Raw genomic sequence first — 18,635 nt, 5'->3', positions numbered from 1 at the left:
TTATGGTCTCACAAGGTATGTCTGTGGCTGGCCCTGTGCCAGCAGACTCGGACTCACAGGGCTTGGACTACAGGCTGTTTAATTGCAGTGTAGACATTCAGGCTCTGGGACACTCCCACCTTGCAAGGTCCTAGAACCTGGGCTCCAGCTCGAGCCCAGAAGTCTACACCGCAATTAAACAGCCCCACAGCCCAAGCCTGCTGGTACAGGCCAGCCACAGTTTTAAAGGCAATGTATACATACCTACACAAGCATGATCTTCTTTAATAGCAGGTGAGGTAGTGACAACTGCATCATTAGTTCTGTCTAATTTCAATTATAACAATCTTCATACTTAATATCTTCAGTTTTTGCTTTTATACTTAAGTTTACTGGACAAACTTGTAGAAATACAACAGATCATCTGGACTGAGAAATAAGGAATTTATGCAAATAATTCTAATCTCATTTTCAGCTTTACAAGTTTAAAGCAGTTTCCTCCCACTCTCAAACATTATAAAGTTGTATCTGTGTCATCTCAACCCATGTGGGATATGCTTTGCAGTAACTTTCCAGGAGGAGACAGAGTTAAGCACATCATCTACAGCACGTAACACTGATCTCCACTGATCTTCCATACAGAAACTACAAAGGTTACATCATAACCCAATTCTGCATTTTAATTGAGAGGTATATTGGAGAAAAGTTCCAGAGCATTCATTTTATTTTAACATAATTTATATATGAGAACATAGTGAACTCAGACAGACTTTAGAATTCTTAGGTGCAAAAGTTAATTTCGCAAAAACAACAGAGCAACATTAGTACTTGAGACCAGAGCTTATTTCCCCAAATTCTTGAAAAAATGTCTTGAACAGATAAACAGAAGAGCTGGTAGGACCTGAGCCCTTTGAACCACACAAGAATTCCAAGTGCGGTAATACCAGCTTGACAAGGAAAGGAAATCATTAAAGATGTTAATTTGATTTTCAATTAGTTGTCACGTATTTATGATTAGGAGCATCGCTGAATCAGTTTCTGTTCTAACAATCTCTGATGTCAAAACACTTGATTTAAACCTTGTTAGTGCTCTAATCATTCTCCTACTATAGCAAGCATGCTGTCAGAGGCCTCAGTTAGTGTCTTCCAATTAGTGTCTTCTACTTGCATTAGGACAGCCTGAATGCTAGTAGCAAAATTAAACAAAAATTGGACAGATAGTTAGGCAAGAAGCTAAAAAAATAATTGAATTGTATAGTGGTCAACACTCATAGAACCATAGCAATTGTAGAACTGGAAGGGACCTCAAGAAGTCATCAAGTCCAGCCATCTGAGCTAATGCAGGACCAAGTCTATCTACACCATTACTGACAGGTGTTTGCCCAACCTGTTCTTAAAAAGCCTCCAATGAAAGGGATTCCACAATCTCTCTTAGAAGCCTATTCCAGATCTTACTTTCTAACTATAAGGTTAGTTTTTGCCCAATATCTAACCTAAATTTCCCCTTCTGCAGATTAAGCCGATTACTTCTTGTCCTGCCTTCAGTGGACATGGAGAACAATTAGACTTCTGTGTAACACATTTGAAGACTTATCAGGTTCCCCCTTCACTCTTCTTTTCTCAAGACTGAAAAAAATGGGCACGTTTAAACTTTCCTCGAAGGTCAGGATTTTCCTAAATCTTTTTTTTGCCCTCCCCTCCTGGACTCTCTCCAATTTGTCCACACCTTTCCTAAAGCGTGGCACCCTGGGTGGCAGAGCTCAGGTTACAAGCCACCCACCTGGGGCTGAAGCCCTTAGGCTTTGGCTTTAGGTCCCCTCAACCCCCCACCTGGGGCAGCAGGGCTCGGGCTTCGACTTTGGCCCCCTACTACCTGGGGCAGTGGAGCTTGGGTGAGCTCAGGCTTCAGTCCCACTTCCTGGGGTCATGTAGTAATTTTTGTTGTCAGAAGGGTATCACAGTGCAAAGTTTGAGAATCCCTGATCTAGTCATTCCTGTTGTATAACATAGGCCATAGAACTTTCCCAAAATAATTCCTAGAGCATATCTTTTGCAAAAAAAAAATCCAATATTGACTGAAAGAAAAGGAGTACTTGTGGCACCTTAGAGACTAACCAGTTTATTTGAGCATAAGCTGTAGCTCACGAAAGCTTATGCTCAAATAAATTGGTTAGTCTCTAAGGTGCCACAAGTACTCCTTTTCCTTTTGCGAATACAGACTAACACAGCTGCTACTCTAAAACCAGTCAATATTGACTGAGAAATTGTCAGTGATGGAGAATCCACATGATGCTTGGCAGATTGTTTGAGTGGTTAATTATTTTCACTGTTAAAAATTTACATCTTATTTTCAAGCTGAATTTGTCTAGCTTCAACTTCTAGCCACTGGACCATGCTACATTGAAGAGCCCATTATTAAATATTTGTTCCCCATGCAGGTACTGTGATCAAGTCTCCCCTGAACCTTCTTTTTGCTACGCTAATAATAAATTGTTCTCCTAGAGTTTATCACTATAAGGCATGTTTTCTAATCCCTTAATCATTCTCATGGCTCTTTTCTGAACCCTCTCCAAATTATCACCATCCTTCTTGGATTGTGGACACCAGAACTGAACACAGTATTCCAACAGTGGTCACACCAGTACCAAATATAGAGGTAAAATAACCTCTCTGCTCTTGCTCAAGACTCCCCTATTTTTGTATCCAGGGATCACATTAGCCTTTTGGCCACAGCATCACACTAGACACTCACTCATATGCAGCTGATTATCTACCATGACTGCACATCTTTTTCAGAATCACTGCTTCCCAGCATAGAGTCCCTCATCATGTAAGTATGGCCTACATTCTTTGTTCCTAGATGTATTACATTTAGCCATAATAAAAACATATATTGTTTGCTTTTGCCAAGTTTACCAAGTGATCTAGATTGCTTTGTATCCTGTCCTCTTCATTATTTATTTCCCTCAATTTTTGTGTTATCTGCAGTGATGAAGATGTTTTGACTGATTATTACCACGGTGTCCTTACAAATTTGCATAAGTTTTAATGATAGGGCACACTTAAGTCAACACTTTTGAACATTCCACACCTCTCTACTGAGAAGCCCTTACATGACACTCTTATTCCAGTACAAGAGTAACTTTTTTCAGTTTTGCTTAAAATTCTTCCTATGTGACATAAGCTAAACTGAAAAAAAGGAACTCTTATACCAGAATAAGAGTGTCCACACAGGGAGTTATGCTAGTATAACTATACTCGTTTAAATTCATGTCTTAGGTTACAGAAACCAAAAAACAACAAAATCTTCCTTTGTAGACAAGGCCTAAACAAACCAGGCAAATTTAAAGTGTTTCTCAAACAGTACTTTGATTTTAGCTATGGAGACAAAATTCATCCCTGGTGCAACTCCACTGATTTCACTGAAGTTACAAAAGGGATGAATTTGGCCCCAGTTGTGGTGGCAATACCCTCAAGTCTCACACTGAAAGTGTTGTTCATGAGGAATACAGAAACTCACGGCAGTTTTCCAAGCCCATGTTCCATTTTGGTAGAGGCTAATGCTAAAATGCCTGCTGGAGGGGGAGTAGGTGCAGTCGCAGGCGGAGCCATCAGGGGTGCCAGAGAAGATGGATCGCCAGTATCTTCTGGTATTTCAACCTGCTTCCAGTCCTGTCCTTCTTCTACCAGCAAACCGATTAGCGTTCCCAGACGCACATTTTTACTTCCTTCTTCCATCTAAATTTAAAAGACAATGAGAACATTACATATAAGTAACACATAGTGCTATGTACTCTTTAAAAAAAAAAAAAAGATCTAGAAGTTGCAGGCATACCACTGACGTATGAGTACATCAAGTTTCATTCTTATAATAAAAGCCTAGGACCAATATTAAACAGTTGGTACGGGAAACCAAGGTGGGGTGTTAAGTTATGCCAAAATTTAACAGATGTGAGTGCGCCTCAAGTTAGATATCTAAATCCATTGAGTCAGTGGAAGCTGCAGGTGCTCAACACCTCTGAAAAAGAGGCCACTTTCTTTAGATGCCTAAATATAGATTAAGATGCCTAAATTCAGGCCTCAGATTGGAAAATTTTGGTTTAAGTGTCCAAGCCAAATTCTCAGTTTTGTGTAATTCCGCTGTGTCTTGCTAACATTATATTTAGTTTTTCCAGTTTATTTAAAATACACTCATCAGTAGGGCCCTAGCAAATTCACAGCCATCAAAAATGCATCATGGACTGTGAAATCTGATCTCCCTCGTGAAATCTTATACCTAGCTTCAGGCTCCTCCCCTGTGCAGGCTTCCAGCTGCTAGTCCTGGCTGGGGATGAGGAGGGACAGGACTTCCTCTTCCCTTATAGGGGCTGCTCCCAGGACAGGTCAGACACACCTCCAGGAACCTGCCCTGGCTGCTGGAAGCTCCACAGCTCGAGCTGTCAACCCTCACACACACACACACACACACACACGCAGGGAGGCTGCAGCTCAAGCAGTCACTCACATGTGCATGGGCAGGAGACTGCCGGGTAACCTCCCTCCCTCCATACCATGACCCTCACTTCTGTGCTGCTAGCTGGCAGTGGTGCTGGCTTTAGAGCTGGGCACTCAGCCAGCAGCCTCCCTCTGTGGCTGTCCAGCTCTGAAGGCAGCACTCCTGCCGGCAGCAGGACAGAAGTAAGGGTAGCAATCCCACAACCCCACTGCAATCGCCTTGCAACACCACCACCCCCCAAAAGCCTTTTGGGTAGAGACCCACACTGTTACAACACTCTGAAATTTCAGATGTCAACATCCGAAAACATGAAACTGACTAATTTTTAAAAACCCTAGCCACGCAATTGACCAAAATGGACTGTGAATTTGGTAGGGTCCTACCCATCAGAGCCCCTAGAAGCTTGGACAACCAGCAAGAAACAACAGTAAAGAAAATTGGGGCAGCGGAGGGACCCTCAACAGCAACTACAATTGCCCATGATTTATATTTGACAATGTTATTCTTTGCTTCCAATTCTAATGGCTGTTTTAATATTACTGAGGTGAAATGATTATTGTGTCTGACCTGAAAAGTGACAGCAATTCTGTTGTGAGCAAGTAACCTCTATAAAATGCTCTGGGAACCATGTGAATGGAAATACTAGCAAGTATGGTGCTATTAATCTGCTAAAGCAGATCAGTTCCAGGGCATATTGCACAGAAAAATGCAAAGACAGATCCTGATTCCCATTATGAGGGATCTGTGCTGCTTGTAAATGTCAGTGTAACCAGTCAGTGAAGGATTCCTCCATTAATTAGTCTACAGCCATTGTAGCAGCTCCTACACCATTACCCTTCCAGTCCCCAGCATAGGAAGTTTTCCAGGGGCATCTCTATGTCCTGGCAATCTCCAGAAATCAGAACTGTACCTTGGGATCACAGGCATTAGGCACAAGTCAGACTAGACAGGTCTCATCCCTATCTGGCCTCAGGATTGGGGTGAAGGTTGTAAACCTCTTCCACAAAACCACTTTTGCTCACCTCCCTGCCCCTGCCAATCAGTGCAGGAGCCACAATCTGGAAGCATTTTCCAGCTGATTTGCATTAATTGCATTACCTTTTTTTAATTCTTTATTGTATTTTTCATCAACCATTCCATTCTCTAGCCTGGGATCAATCTCAGGCTGATAGACATATAATTACCCAGATCACCCCATTCACACTTTTTAAAATTTGGCACATTAACTCTCCCCCAATCTTTTAAAACAACCCCAGCAATCCAAGACTTATTGAAAAAAATCAACATTAACAGTCCAGTGAGCTTCTCAGTCAGCTCTCTTAAAACTCTTGGAGGCAAGTTATCAGGTCCTGCTCATTTAAAAATGTCTAACTTTAGTAAATGCTGTTTAACATTCACAAGAGATACTAGTGGAATGGAAAGAGATATCGCCATCATATGATGACACTATGTCACGTTTTTTCCCCAAATACGGAACAGAAATGTTTCACAGAATCATAGGACTGGAAGGGACCTTGAGAGGTCATCTAGTCCAGTCCCCTGCATTCATGGCAAGACTAAGTATTATCTAGACCATCCCTGACAGCTGTTTGTCTAACCTGCTCTTAAAAATCTCTAATGATGGAGATTCCACAACCTCCCTAGGCAATTTACTCCAGTGCTTAACCACCCTAACAGTTAGGAAGTTTTTCCTAATGTCCTACCTAAACCTCCTTTGCTGTAATTTAAGCCCATTGCTTTTTGTCTTATCCTCGGAGGTTAAGAACAAAATTTTCTCCCTCCTTGTAACAATCTTTTATGTACTTGAAAACTGTTATGTCCCATCCCGCCCCTCAGTCTTCTCTTCTCCATACTAAACAAACCCAATTTTTTTCCAATCTTCCCTCACAGGTCATGTTTTCTAGACTTTTCATCATTTTTGTTGCTCTTCTCTGGACTTTCTCCAATGTGTCCACAGCTTTCCTGAAACGTGGACCCAGAACTGGACATAATATGCCAGTTGAGGCCTAAGCAGCGCAAAGTAGAGCAGGAGAATTATTTCTCATGTCTTGCTTATGTAACCCACACACCTCTGGACTTACAGCACACCTGCTTATACAGGGGTTCTCAAACTGGGGATCGGGACCCCTCAGGGGGTTGCAAGGTTATTACATGGGGGGGTCACGAGCTGTCAACCTCCATCCCAAATCCCACTTTGCCTCCAGCATTTATAATGGTGTTAAATATATAAAAAAGGGTTTTTAATTTATAAAGGGGGGGGGGAGGAATCGCACTCAGAGGCTTGCTATGTGAAAGGGGTCACCAGTAAAAAAGTTTGAAAGCCACTGTGCTAATACATTCCAGAATGATGTTTGCTTTTTTTTGAAACAGTGTTACACTGTTGACTCATATTTAGCTTGTGATCCACTATGACCCCCAGATACCTTTCTGCAGTACTCCTTCCTATGCAGTCATTTCCCATTTTGTATGTCTGCAACTGATTGTTCCTTCCTAAATGGAGTACTCTGCATTTGTCCTTATTGAATTTCATCCTATTTACTTCAGACTATTTATCCAGATCATTTTGAATTATAATCATTTCCTCCAAAGCACTTGCAACCCCTCCCAGCTTGATATCATCTGCAAACTTTATAAGCATATTCTCTATGCCATTATCTATATCATTGATGAAGATATTGAACAGAACTGGAACCAGAACTGATCCCTGGGGGACCCCACTCATTATGCCCTTCCAGCATGACTGTGAACCACTGATAACTACTCTCTGGGAATGGTTTTCCAACCAGTTATGCACTCACCTTTTAGTAGCTCCATCTAGGTTGCATTTCCCTAGTTTGTCTATGAGAAGGTCATGCGAGACAGTATCAAAATTTACTAAAGTCAAGATATACCACGTCTACCACTTCCCCCCTATCCACAAGGCTTGTTATCCCATCAAAGAAAGCTATCAGGTTGGTTTGACATGATTTGTTCTTGACAAATCTATGCAGGATGTTATTTATCACCTTATCTTCTAGATGTTCACAAATTGATTATTTGCTCCATTATGTTTCCAGGTACAGAAGTTAAGGTGACTAGTCTGTAATTCCCTGGGTTGTCCTTATTTCCCTTTTTATAGATTGGCACTATATTTGCCCTTTTCCAGTCTTCTGAAATCTCTCCCGTCTTCCATGACTTTTCAAAGATAATTGCTTACGGCTCAGATATCTCCTCAGTCAGCTCCTTGAGTATTCTAGGATGCATTTCATCAGGCCCTGGTGACTTGAAGACACCTAACTTGACTAAGTAATTTGAATTTATTGAATACTTCTGCCTTTTCTGCAATATTACTGATAAATCCACCTATTCCATCTAGTAATGGACCAATATCACTGTCAGGATTCTTTTTGTTCCTAATATATTTTTCAAAACTCCTTTTTACTATCCTTAACTCTGCTAGCCATAGATTTATCCTTGTGTTCCTTATCAATTTTCTATAATTCCTAACTTGTGATTTATATTCATTACGATTAATTTCTCCGTTCTTCCTTTTGGGATTAAATATTATTTTTATAACTGCCTTCTCTTTCCCTCTAAACCATTTTTTTTTAAACCAGCACTGTCTGGTTGTGCCTTTTTGGGCATCTAGTAAGGTATTTTTAAATGATTTCCAGTTATTCACATTTTTCTGATTAAATTCTTTCTCCTAACTGATAATTAAGAACATAAGGATGGCCATACTGGGTCAGACCAATGGATCCGTCTAGCCCAGTATCCTGTCTTCCAACAGCAGCCAATGCCAGGTACTTCGGAGGGAATGAGCAGAACTGGGCAATTATCAAGTGATCCATCCCATCATTCATTAAGATTATGGTAATCACCAGGAGGCACTAGCACTGAGAGGTTGGCTAGTTTTGTTTATCTGAACATATAGGAGTTAACTCCTGAAGACGTTGCCAGCCATGACGCAGTTCTGTGCTCAACATAGCACCACCAAAGTACATCATCCATGCCTTAATCTCTCTAAGAATCATTAGGTGTCTCTGCTGGCTACAGTTATGCTTCCCTTCCACACAAGCAAACAATGTGACATTGAGCTAAAACATGACAGCAGCCACATTAAAGTTGCAACTGGTACTGGAGTACAAAAATTGATGTGACCAAGTCAGTTTCTGATGAAATTTCCTTGTAGATGCTCTGTAAGATTCAGGAGAAACAGAAGTATTCCAAATTGATGAGAAGAGTGTTAAGTACAGCAAAAGTATCACTCATCAATTACTAAAACAGAGATGACAACAGGGACCATAAGAATAAGTCTGAAAATTGGTCCAACATTAATTTTAATGCTCAGCACAGAACAGTGTCTATGCAATTTATTAAAGGGGTTGTAAGCTGAGCTGAAGGCTTTAAAACTCTAGTTTTTCAATGCTCACTTGATCAAGGTGCTATGAACTGGAACAATATAATAGCAATGTAAAACAATGTAATCTAAAGGAGGAAAAATGGTTATATGAACGTGAACAGCTATTTTAAAACAAATACTTAAAATGCAAAGTATCTTCAACTGAAATTACATGTTGAACATTTCTGATCTGACAAACACTACTGAGCAATCAAACTGCTGTTTCATTTGCACTTTAATTGTATCTTTCACATAACAAAACTAACTCTTTCCACAAGCCCACTTCGGGAACAGACGTTCCTTTGCTTGTGAGGTATAAATAAGTGACTGCATTGACTATATTACTTCCTACAGATCCCACACTTCATAGGACAGACTAAAAGATTTTAAAAATTCAATAGGATTTCTTTCACAACAGAAGGTTCACCTGAAAAGTGATCTTGGGATAGGACAGCTACTCGGACAACACAATTTAACACAGACAATAAGAACATGGGAAGGTTCCCCCCTGTCACCAAATTTAATTTTTAATGAAGTGACTATGATTGGTACCATGATCCTTCTTACATAGATCTATTTAAGCCAAGGGGTACTGAAAAGGCCAGGGGATTGATGGGTTACTGAGTCTTTCACCTCTAGCACAAATTAGTAGTGACTAAAAATTATCACCATTTGATGACTCTTTGGCAGCCTCTGACAAGTGAGAGGAAGGGCGAGCTTGTGGCTAAGAAACTGGTCTGGAACTCCCAAGAACTGAGTTCAGTCCCTGGCTGTGCCACAGATCTCCTGTGGGACTTCAGACAATCACTGAAACTCTGTATGTGCCTTAAAATACTTAACTTCCTCACAGTGGCATTTTAGGGGAAAAGAGCTGAATGGATCATGAAAAGTCTTTTCACAACCCAGATGTGGTTTTTCACTATCAGGCTATAAGCAGAGTGTGGGGAGACGTGTGCAATGCCACTGACTAGTGTCTTAGTTCTGTGGATAAACAGTCTGTAAAATTGTCAATCCTTTCACCAGCACTCCTTTCCACATACAGTACAAATTAAAAACAAAACAAATGTTTGCAACCAAAATAGCTCCCTTACTTCAATGTGCATAAGACAGATATTTAGAATATACCATTGCTACATATTCCTCAGAATAAAAAATTTCACCAGAAACTCGATTATTTAAGTCTCAATTAAATGCTAAGTTTGGAAGTCTCATTACTGAAAGATTACATTTCTCTTAAGTAACATTTACAAGGCAATATTTGACTTCAATTCTTTATGTGAAAATGTAAAAACAGTCACACTTCATTTTTCAGGGTAGACTCCGACAACTGAATAGAGTTAACGATATAAGCACTCATGCTACTGAGCCCTCTGAGCGACATAAGTTACACCTACAGAAGTGCTAGTGTGGACAGGGCTATGTTGGCAGGCGATGCTCTCCTGCTGACATAGCTACAGCAGCTCATTGAAGGTGGTTGAAATATGTCAATGGGAGAACTCTCTTCCATAGGCACAGAGTGGCTACACAAGTATTCCTACAGCCACACAGCTGCATAGGTACAGCTATGCCACTAAAAGCTCGCTAGTGTATAATTCTGTGCAGACTTCAGGAGACTGAATAAAAATTCACAGTCCAATTCCTACCCCATATACCATACTCCAGGTGAATGATCTCCATGGCAAGCTAGGGAAAGCCAATTATATAACAATGCTGGAAACAAACTTTTAAAAATACCAAATTCCCTTTTCTCTACTGATGCTTTTGGGTTTGTTTTGTACAGTATTTCAGTCACAAGGAAACTAGACTTGTCAGTTTCACTTTCTCAGTCCATACATTAGTTTAATGCTGCAATACTTGGGTTGCTTAAATCACAAGGGAATGTTTACATCAACCATCAAAAATCTGTTTCCATTTAATTTTTTTTTTAAATCAGAAATTTTTCTATCAGGTTTTGCAAAAGCAGTTTTAAGAGCAAACTATAATACAATTTGGTGTTTAACCTACCTGATATCTCTTTAAACAATTTTATAAATTCAAAACTGACCATTCTGAAGGGGGATTTGCTTTTACCAAAATCATCCATCAGAAATATTCTTTTTACCATGTAAGAGTCTCAAAAAAAGGTAAAGAGCCAATGGGGAGGCTCCAATTGACTTCAGTGGACAGTCAAACCAAGCCCTTTGTGAGAAAACTGTGAAATGTATTCATATCAATCATATAGTAACTTATATAAACTGCTGATGACTATGATATACAGCAGTACTTTACACCAAACAGGCTCAAAAGAGCCTCTCAGGGGGTTCTATTCACCTTATATGCAGCATCCTAGTGAAGTAAATGTTGCCCCCATTTTCAAAGATGAAACAGAGCAACATTGGTCACGTAAGAAAGTCAGCTCTTTGGGACAAAGAATGTTTTTCTATTAACCTTGCGATATGCCTGGCACAGTTCTGGGTACACCACCTAATAGTGGTAGAGATACATACAAACAGTCCTGACTCCTCCTGTTCTCAACAGCTGGACAGTACTCCCCACTCAAGATTAGTCTACCAAATGGCACTAGAAAACAAAAATCATTTAAAATAGGTTTTAAAATGTTATAAATACCGCTCGGTACTTGCCCCCCTCACCCTACACACACAAACACACATTGCAAGCCCAAAGCCCAACAAGTGAGAGCAATTCTCACCTTAGAGGAAGCATGAGCACTTGCTGCTAACGCTGCTGAAACTGGTCTATTGATTTTTTTCACCCTTCCTGTGGCATTAAGCCTGGATGAATAACTGTTTTTGGCCTATTGACAGTGTTAGCAATTCAAAATACATTACCAAGCAACTGAGTGAAAAATACTATCAATTCTAGGAGACATTTATAACCATACGATGCAGGGTTAGAGCCAGAGGTATTTAGAAAGCAGCTTCAAGCACACAGTGAAATATAAATGCAACTAAACAGGTAGGACATTTACTACTATGTCATGATAATTAACCAATTAGTAAAATCATCTAATATATTTGCCTTCTGATACCAAAAACATTTTGGGGTCCCATTGTCCCATTTTTGGTAGGCAGGTAACAGTGCTTTTACTGTGGGATGGACTCTAGGTGTGAAACTAACACATCAATCTCAGTTATGCTTTGCATGTTTACAGAGCTTTTCACCCATATATCTCAAAGCACTTCACAAAAGTGGATAAACATAATTATCCCCATTTTAAAGAGAGAAACTGAGGCATTAAGAAATATAGCAAGACCAACCTGGGTTCAATATTTATAGCACTTTTATCTTTACTCCTAGACTCTCAAATTGCATTAATTACAAAGAAACTACACTCCATGCCTGGTTGTCCATGTTTTGGGGACTTTTTGGTTTGCACTTAGCTCCAGCTAGTCCCAAGTGCAGTTCTCTGCCTCTGGAATGCATTACGTGGTTGAGACGCTCATGACTGTGCACTGCAGCTTCCTGCACCAAATGAAGTTCTAGGTACTGGCCATTATACATAAAACCATAAAGTAGCCTAAGCACAACTCTCGACCTTTGACTTGCCTTCTGACCTATGCTTGTCCGGAATGCTGGAACTCACCATTCTAGAGATAAAGTTCACAGTAGCCAGGTACAGGCCTCCCTCAGTAGCAGGTCTAGGCATGTGGAAATCACCCCTGCGGCAGACATGCTTAACACAAGCAGCTAATTCTAAATGTGGCTCTGCAAGATTTATTTCTTTGCAGTCTTTCAGCTGGCTGACCTATGAAATGATGGGCCTATAGATGATCCTTCCGTCCTGTTTCTAAAGCCTCGAGCTGCAGAGGATTGTGGTGGTTTTGCTCTTCCTTTAAAGCATGTTATTAATATGAGTTAAAGCCATGTAAAAAAGTTTCCATATACCACACTATAGGTGCCTTATATTGCAAATACATAGAAAAGTTACCTTTCCTCCTTTTTATTTATGACAGATCACCTCTAAAATTGTGAAGAGTGTTTTTTTATCATGCTTCTATTGCATGTATCTTTAAAATGCAGTAATGCATTTTAATTTCTGTTGTATAGCAGCCTGAGTGCCTTGGTGAGAAGACAGTTAAAAATTATGACAACATTTTAAAAAGTCAGCAGCAGTTTTAAATTTTGTACTTAATATCTGTACATGCAAACAGTTCAGCAACATCTTCAAGCATTTTCCAGATAGGTTATTTGGAACCTAAGTTTAAACTTTGGTTTTGGGTCTGGACCTAAATAACTTTTAATACTTGAAATACAGGCAGTATGCAAATGTATATCCCCACAACCAAAAAAAAAAACCCTAAAGGCATGTACATTGAGTTAGAAATTGTCCTATGCATCATCTCACTGATATCAAATAACCCATAAGCATAAAAGAATAATTGCTGCAGTGTTAAGAGCTTTCAAAACTCATTTATTAATTAAGCAACAATGATTAATAAATGTGAGTAGTGTTTTAAACTCTGATATTTCTTAACCAGGAGTTTTAGTACTACAGTAGTGAATTAATTCAGAACCTATAGATAAGGCAGCAGATGTTACTTATATCCGAATTCATGCTTTACTCATAGGTAGCATTAGAATACTTAAAAGGTTCAACTATGAAAGGCTAATGTCACTTCCATCAATATTTCATGCAGCATTACAACTAAGCGAAGTACTTTCCAATCCCTTAAGGATAGGGGGCAAGGGGAAAGGAGAGAAATCATAATGAGCTCAAGACAACCAAAGAGGAGGATGGAGAACAGCTTATCTACCTTCTATAGCAGATGGGTGTGAGTTAACAGATTCATTCTCATCACAGGTTTCAGAGTAGCAGCCCTGTTCGTCTGTATTCGCAAAAAGAAAAGGAGTACTTGTGGCACCTTAGAGACTAACCAATTTATATGAGCGTAAGCTTTCGTGAGCTACAGCTCACTTCATCGGATGCTGTTTAAAAACCTCAAAGAAGTTTAAAAAGTCTCAGGTGAGCTGCAATACATTCCTTTCACTTTCCAGATAAATATTAACTCTGTTTCCATTTAACTCTGTGAAATCCTGAAGTAAGATAATATGGGGAGATTGTGGGGGAGGAGGCGGGAGGGGAAGAGAGCAGTGAATACAAATGCTTAGATCTGACTTCAAAACATTTCTCTTCCACACATCATCAAGTCAGCTTTGAAATGTGTTCACCAATCTATGACCACATATCATCAGTGACTCTAAACTGGAAGCTGAGCATCACTGATGTGACATGAATAAAGATAAGGGAAGTTCATACAATACTACTACTTTAATGATAATTTAATGTGCAATACAAGTACCATTTATAATGGCTGTTTTAAATACTGCCTTAGAACAAGATATGCTGACAGAAGGCTTTTTTAAAAAATTTTAAAAAAAAAGCATGCAGGTTTGCTGATAGCTTCTGCCTAAGTAGTGCTTGTTCAGCCTCCAACCATCCTCCTCCCAGCTTTTGTTTATTGTCAGGAAAAAAATAGACTGGTAAGACATATAGTACTTATCCTATGGATTTTATATATAAAAACAATTTGCAGCTATTCAGTTTGGCACCAGCCTACAACACCCCTTTGGTAATAAGAAAAATAAATACATCTATTGTGTCATCATTATAACCATCATGTGGTGAACATGTAACACACACACGACCACTAACACACACACCTGTACCTAGTAAAAGAAATTCCTGTTCCCAGAGAGATAACTTCATAGAATCATAGACTTTAAGGTCAGAAGGGACCATTATGATCGTCTAGTCTGACCTTCTGCACAATGCAAGCCACAGAATCTCACCCACCCACTCCTGTAACAAACCCTTAACCTATGTCTGACTATTGAAGTCCTCAAATCGTGGTTTAAAAATTTCAAGGTGCAGAGAATTCTCCTGCAAGTGACCCATGCCCCGCACTGCAGGGGAAGGCGAAAAACCCTTAGGGCCTCTGCCAATCTGCCCTGAAGGAAAATTCCTTCCCGACCCCAAATATGGCAATCAGCTAAACCCTGAGTATGTGGGCAAGACTCACCAGCCAGACACCCAAGAAAAAATTTTCTGTAGTAACTCAGATCCCACCCCATCTAACATCCCATCACAGGCCATTGGGCATATCTAACGCTAATCGTCGAAGATCAATTAATTGCCAAAATTAGGCTATCCCATCATACCATCCCCTCCATAAACTTATCAAGCTTAGTCTTGAAGCCAAATAGGTATTTTGCCCCTACTGCTCCCCTTGGAAGGCTGTTCCAGAACTTCACTCCTCTGATGGTTAGAAACCTTCGTCTAATTACAAGTCTAAACTTCCTGATGGCCAGTTTATATCCATTTGTTCTTGTGTCCACATTGGTACTGAGCTTAAATAATTCCTCTCCCTCTGTGGTATTTATCCCTCTAATATATTTATAGAGGGCAATCATATCCCCCCTCAGCCTTCTTTTGGTTAGGCTAAACAAGCCAAGCTCCTTGAGTCTCCTTTCATAAGACAGGTTTTCCATTCCTTGGATCATCCTAGTAGCCCTTCTCATCTTTCTTAAACATGGGAGACCAGAACTGCACACAATGTTCCAGATGAAGTCTCACCAATGCCTTGTATAACGGTACTAACATCTCCTTATCTCTACTGGAAATACCTCACCTGATGCATCCCAAGACCGCATTAGCTTTTTTCACGGTCATATCACATTGGCGGCACATAGTCATCCTGTGATCAACCAATACTCCGAGATCCTTTTCCTTCTCTGTTACTTCCAAGTGATGCATCCCCAGTTTATAACAAAAATTCTTGTTATTAATCCCTAAATGCATGACCTTGCACTTTTCACTATTAAATTTCATCCTACTGCTATTACTCCAGTTTACAAGGTCATCCAGATCTTCCTGTAGGATATCCCGGTCCTTCTCTGTATTGGCAAGACCTCTCAGCTTTGTATCATCTGCAAACTTTATTAGTATATTCCCACTTTTTGTGCCAAGGTCAGTAATAAAAAGATTAGTCCCAAAACTGATCCCTGAGGAACTCCACTAGTAACCTCCTTCCAGCCTGACAGTTCACCTTTCAGTGTGACCCGCTGTAGTCTCCCCTTTAACCAATTCCTTATCCACCTTTCAATTTTCATACTGATCCCCATCTTTTCCAATTTAGCTAATATTTTTCCATGTGGAACTATATCAAATGCCTTACTGAAATTGATTAGGTGATTATAAAATTTAAAGATAGAAAATACCTATTAGAATGATCCTCCAACCAATCTCAGTGACAATGCAAAAGTATTCCCTACAGTAAACAGCGTTTTATCCAGTCTAGTTTTTCATTAGTCCAAAACAATTAAACCACAGCAGACAATTCCTAGCGTAAGAGTCCTCACTCTCTGAAAGGATTACCTGTATTCATACTAAGTCTTCACCCTCAGTTTATCCCATTTCTTGCAGTTATATTTTATTTCTTCATCTCTGCCACTCGATGCAGAGAGTGGCAGAATGAGGACAGACAGATGCATGGAATTAAGTAGCTGGCTGCAACTTTCATTAAACTTTAATACTCTCCTGTGCCAGGTATTAACTGGTTCCAGTGCGGGAGTTACAGGGCTTCTTACCATATAACCCATAACGCGGGATAGCCTCTTGTCATAAATATAAAGGGAAGGGTAACCACCTTTGTGTCCACAGTGCTATAAAATCCCTGGGCCACAGGCAGAACCCTTTCACCTGTAAAAGGTTAAGAAGCTAAGATAATCTCGCTGGCACCTGACCAAAATGACCAATGAGAGGACAAGATACTTTCAAAGCTGGAGCAGGGGGACGGGAGCAAAAAGTCTGTCTGTCTGTGTGATGCTTTTGCTGGGAACAAATCAGGAATGCAGTTCAGAACTCCTGTTAAAAGTTAGAAAGTAATCTAGCTAGAAATGCATTAGATTTCCTTTTGTTTAATGGCTTTAATGGCTGGTAAAATAGCTATGCTGAATTGAATGTATATTCCTGTTTTTGTATCTTTTTGTAACTTAAGGTTTTGCCTTGAGGGATTCTCTATGTTTTGAATCTGATTACCCTGTAAGGTATTTACCATCCTGATTTTTACAGAGGTGATTCTTTTACTTTTTCTTTAATTAAAAGTCTTCTTTTAAGAACCTGATTGCTTTTTCATTGTTCTTAAGATCCAAGGGTTTGTGTCTGTGTCCACCTGTACAAATTGGTGAGGATTTTTATCAAGCCTTCCCCAGGAAAGGGGGTATAGGGCTTGGGGGGATATTTGGCAGGGGGCAAGACGTCTCCCAGTAGGCACTTTCGCTGTTTTTTGTTTAACACGCTTGGTGGTGGCAGCATAGGATTAAAGGACAAGGCAAAGTTTGTACCTTGAGGAAGTTTTAACCTAAGATGGTAAGAATAAGCTTAGGGGATCTTTCATGCAGGTCCCCACATCTGTACCCTAGAGTTCAGAGTGGGGAAGGAACCTTGACAATTCTTGTCAGCCTAACCCGCAGGACTCAGCTCTCTGAGTCCTAGCCCGCAACCCCTATTGTCAAGAGGGAGACAGAGGGTCAGCAGGGTGGGGACCTCAACACACAAGGGCCACAAGTTCTGACCCTATCACATGAGCCCAAGGCCCAACACCAAAATCCCTGGTCTCTTACCTCTGGGAACCATTCATTTTATTCTCTTAACCACACTGGAAACCAGCTACAAGTTGTGACAAATAAACAACTCCACCCCAGTAGCTCAGTTAGGTACTAAGCAGATTCCTACTTAACCAACCGTGGCTTGAAGGTTCTGCGAGGAAGGCAAATTCCTCCCTGGTCCTCTGCCAATTGGCCCATGGGAGAAAAAATTCCTTCCTGATCCCCTAAACAGGCAATTGGCTAACCTGCGGGTGGATTGGATGGGTTGCTGGATTGGAGCCCAAGGAGGCTGGGGAATGCTGGCCAATCAGCACTCCTCTGCCTCAGCTGGTCAATGGGTGCCAGAGACTTCAAGGGGAGAGAAGCTACCTATTGTCCCTGAGAGAGTGCCTCCCTCCCTTGCTACTGAGTCTGTCCCCTTTTCACCACTGGCCTCGTTAAGTTTCCCCACCACTGATGCGGTTGGGTGGCATTTTTCTCAGGCCTCCCAACAGAGACTAAAAAAGAAAATATTTTTTCCAATACTTCCCCCTACAGTATTTTCAATCCTTCGTTTTAAAAATGTTTCTATAGGGAATGGTATTAAACATGTACATATGCTACACTATCCATATAACTTTTGGTTTGATCTGATTGAATAGGACAGTGATTAGAGGCAGCTTAGTGAGAGCAGCTGAGTCACCCATTCTAGGTGGAGCCCAGGCTTGCAGTGGCTCATAAAATGAAGGTAGCTGGGAGACTAAGGGAGTCAGCCAGAGAGAGTGTATTCTCAAGGGCAATTCTGTCTTATTACTATTGATCAAACTTTGGGGGGGGCAAAAGAGGAGCACTTTCTGTGCTGGAACGTGGCACTGAGTTTGGTAGGACTCTGGGCTGGTTGCTGTGTTTTGAAACATAGGCTAGGTTGCTGACTGAAAACCTATGCAGTTAGCTACACCATTATTAATATTATAATACAAAAATAAGAACCCTAAATACATGATTAAAGTACGTACTCAATCACAGTTATTTTTATTAAGAAAACAGTGTATAAATGAGTCTATAAATGTTGGAAACACACTTTGCTTATTTAATCTTAATTCTGTATTTTTTTGGTGAAGAAACTGATCTGTTTGTACACACCTCTTACTACTGTGTGCCGTTGAGAATTTGCATTGCGATCAGGATGGTATG

At 40.3% G+C, this 18,635-nt stretch overlaps 1 protein-coding gene across 3 annotated transcripts in view; it reads right to left on the bottom strand.

Moving 5' to 3' along the window:
* The window catches only part of PDHX (pyruvate dehydrogenase complex component X), a 100,509-nt gene that overhangs the window by 56,773 nt on the left and 25,101 nt on the right, over positions 1-18,635 (bottom strand). For all 3 annotated transcript variants that reach the window (XM_077818539.1, XM_077818541.1, XM_077818540.1), the window contains one exon: positions 3,500-3,717. In XM_077818539.1, coding sequence (XP_077674665.1) covers positions 3,500-3,717 — 218 coding nt within the window. The remainder of the gene's footprint in view (positions 1-3,499; positions 3,718-18,635) is intronic.

This window comes from Eretmochelys imbricata, chromosome 6 (genome assembly GCF_965152235.1).
Source record: "Eretmochelys imbricata isolate rEreImb1 chromosome 6, rEreImb1.hap1, whole genome shotgun sequence".
Lineage (NCBI taxonomy): Eukaryota > Metazoa > Chordata > Testudines > Cheloniidae > Eretmochelys > Eretmochelys imbricata.
Note: the sequence above shows the minus strand (reverse complement) of the source record. Positions and strands in the feature narration are given on the sequence as shown.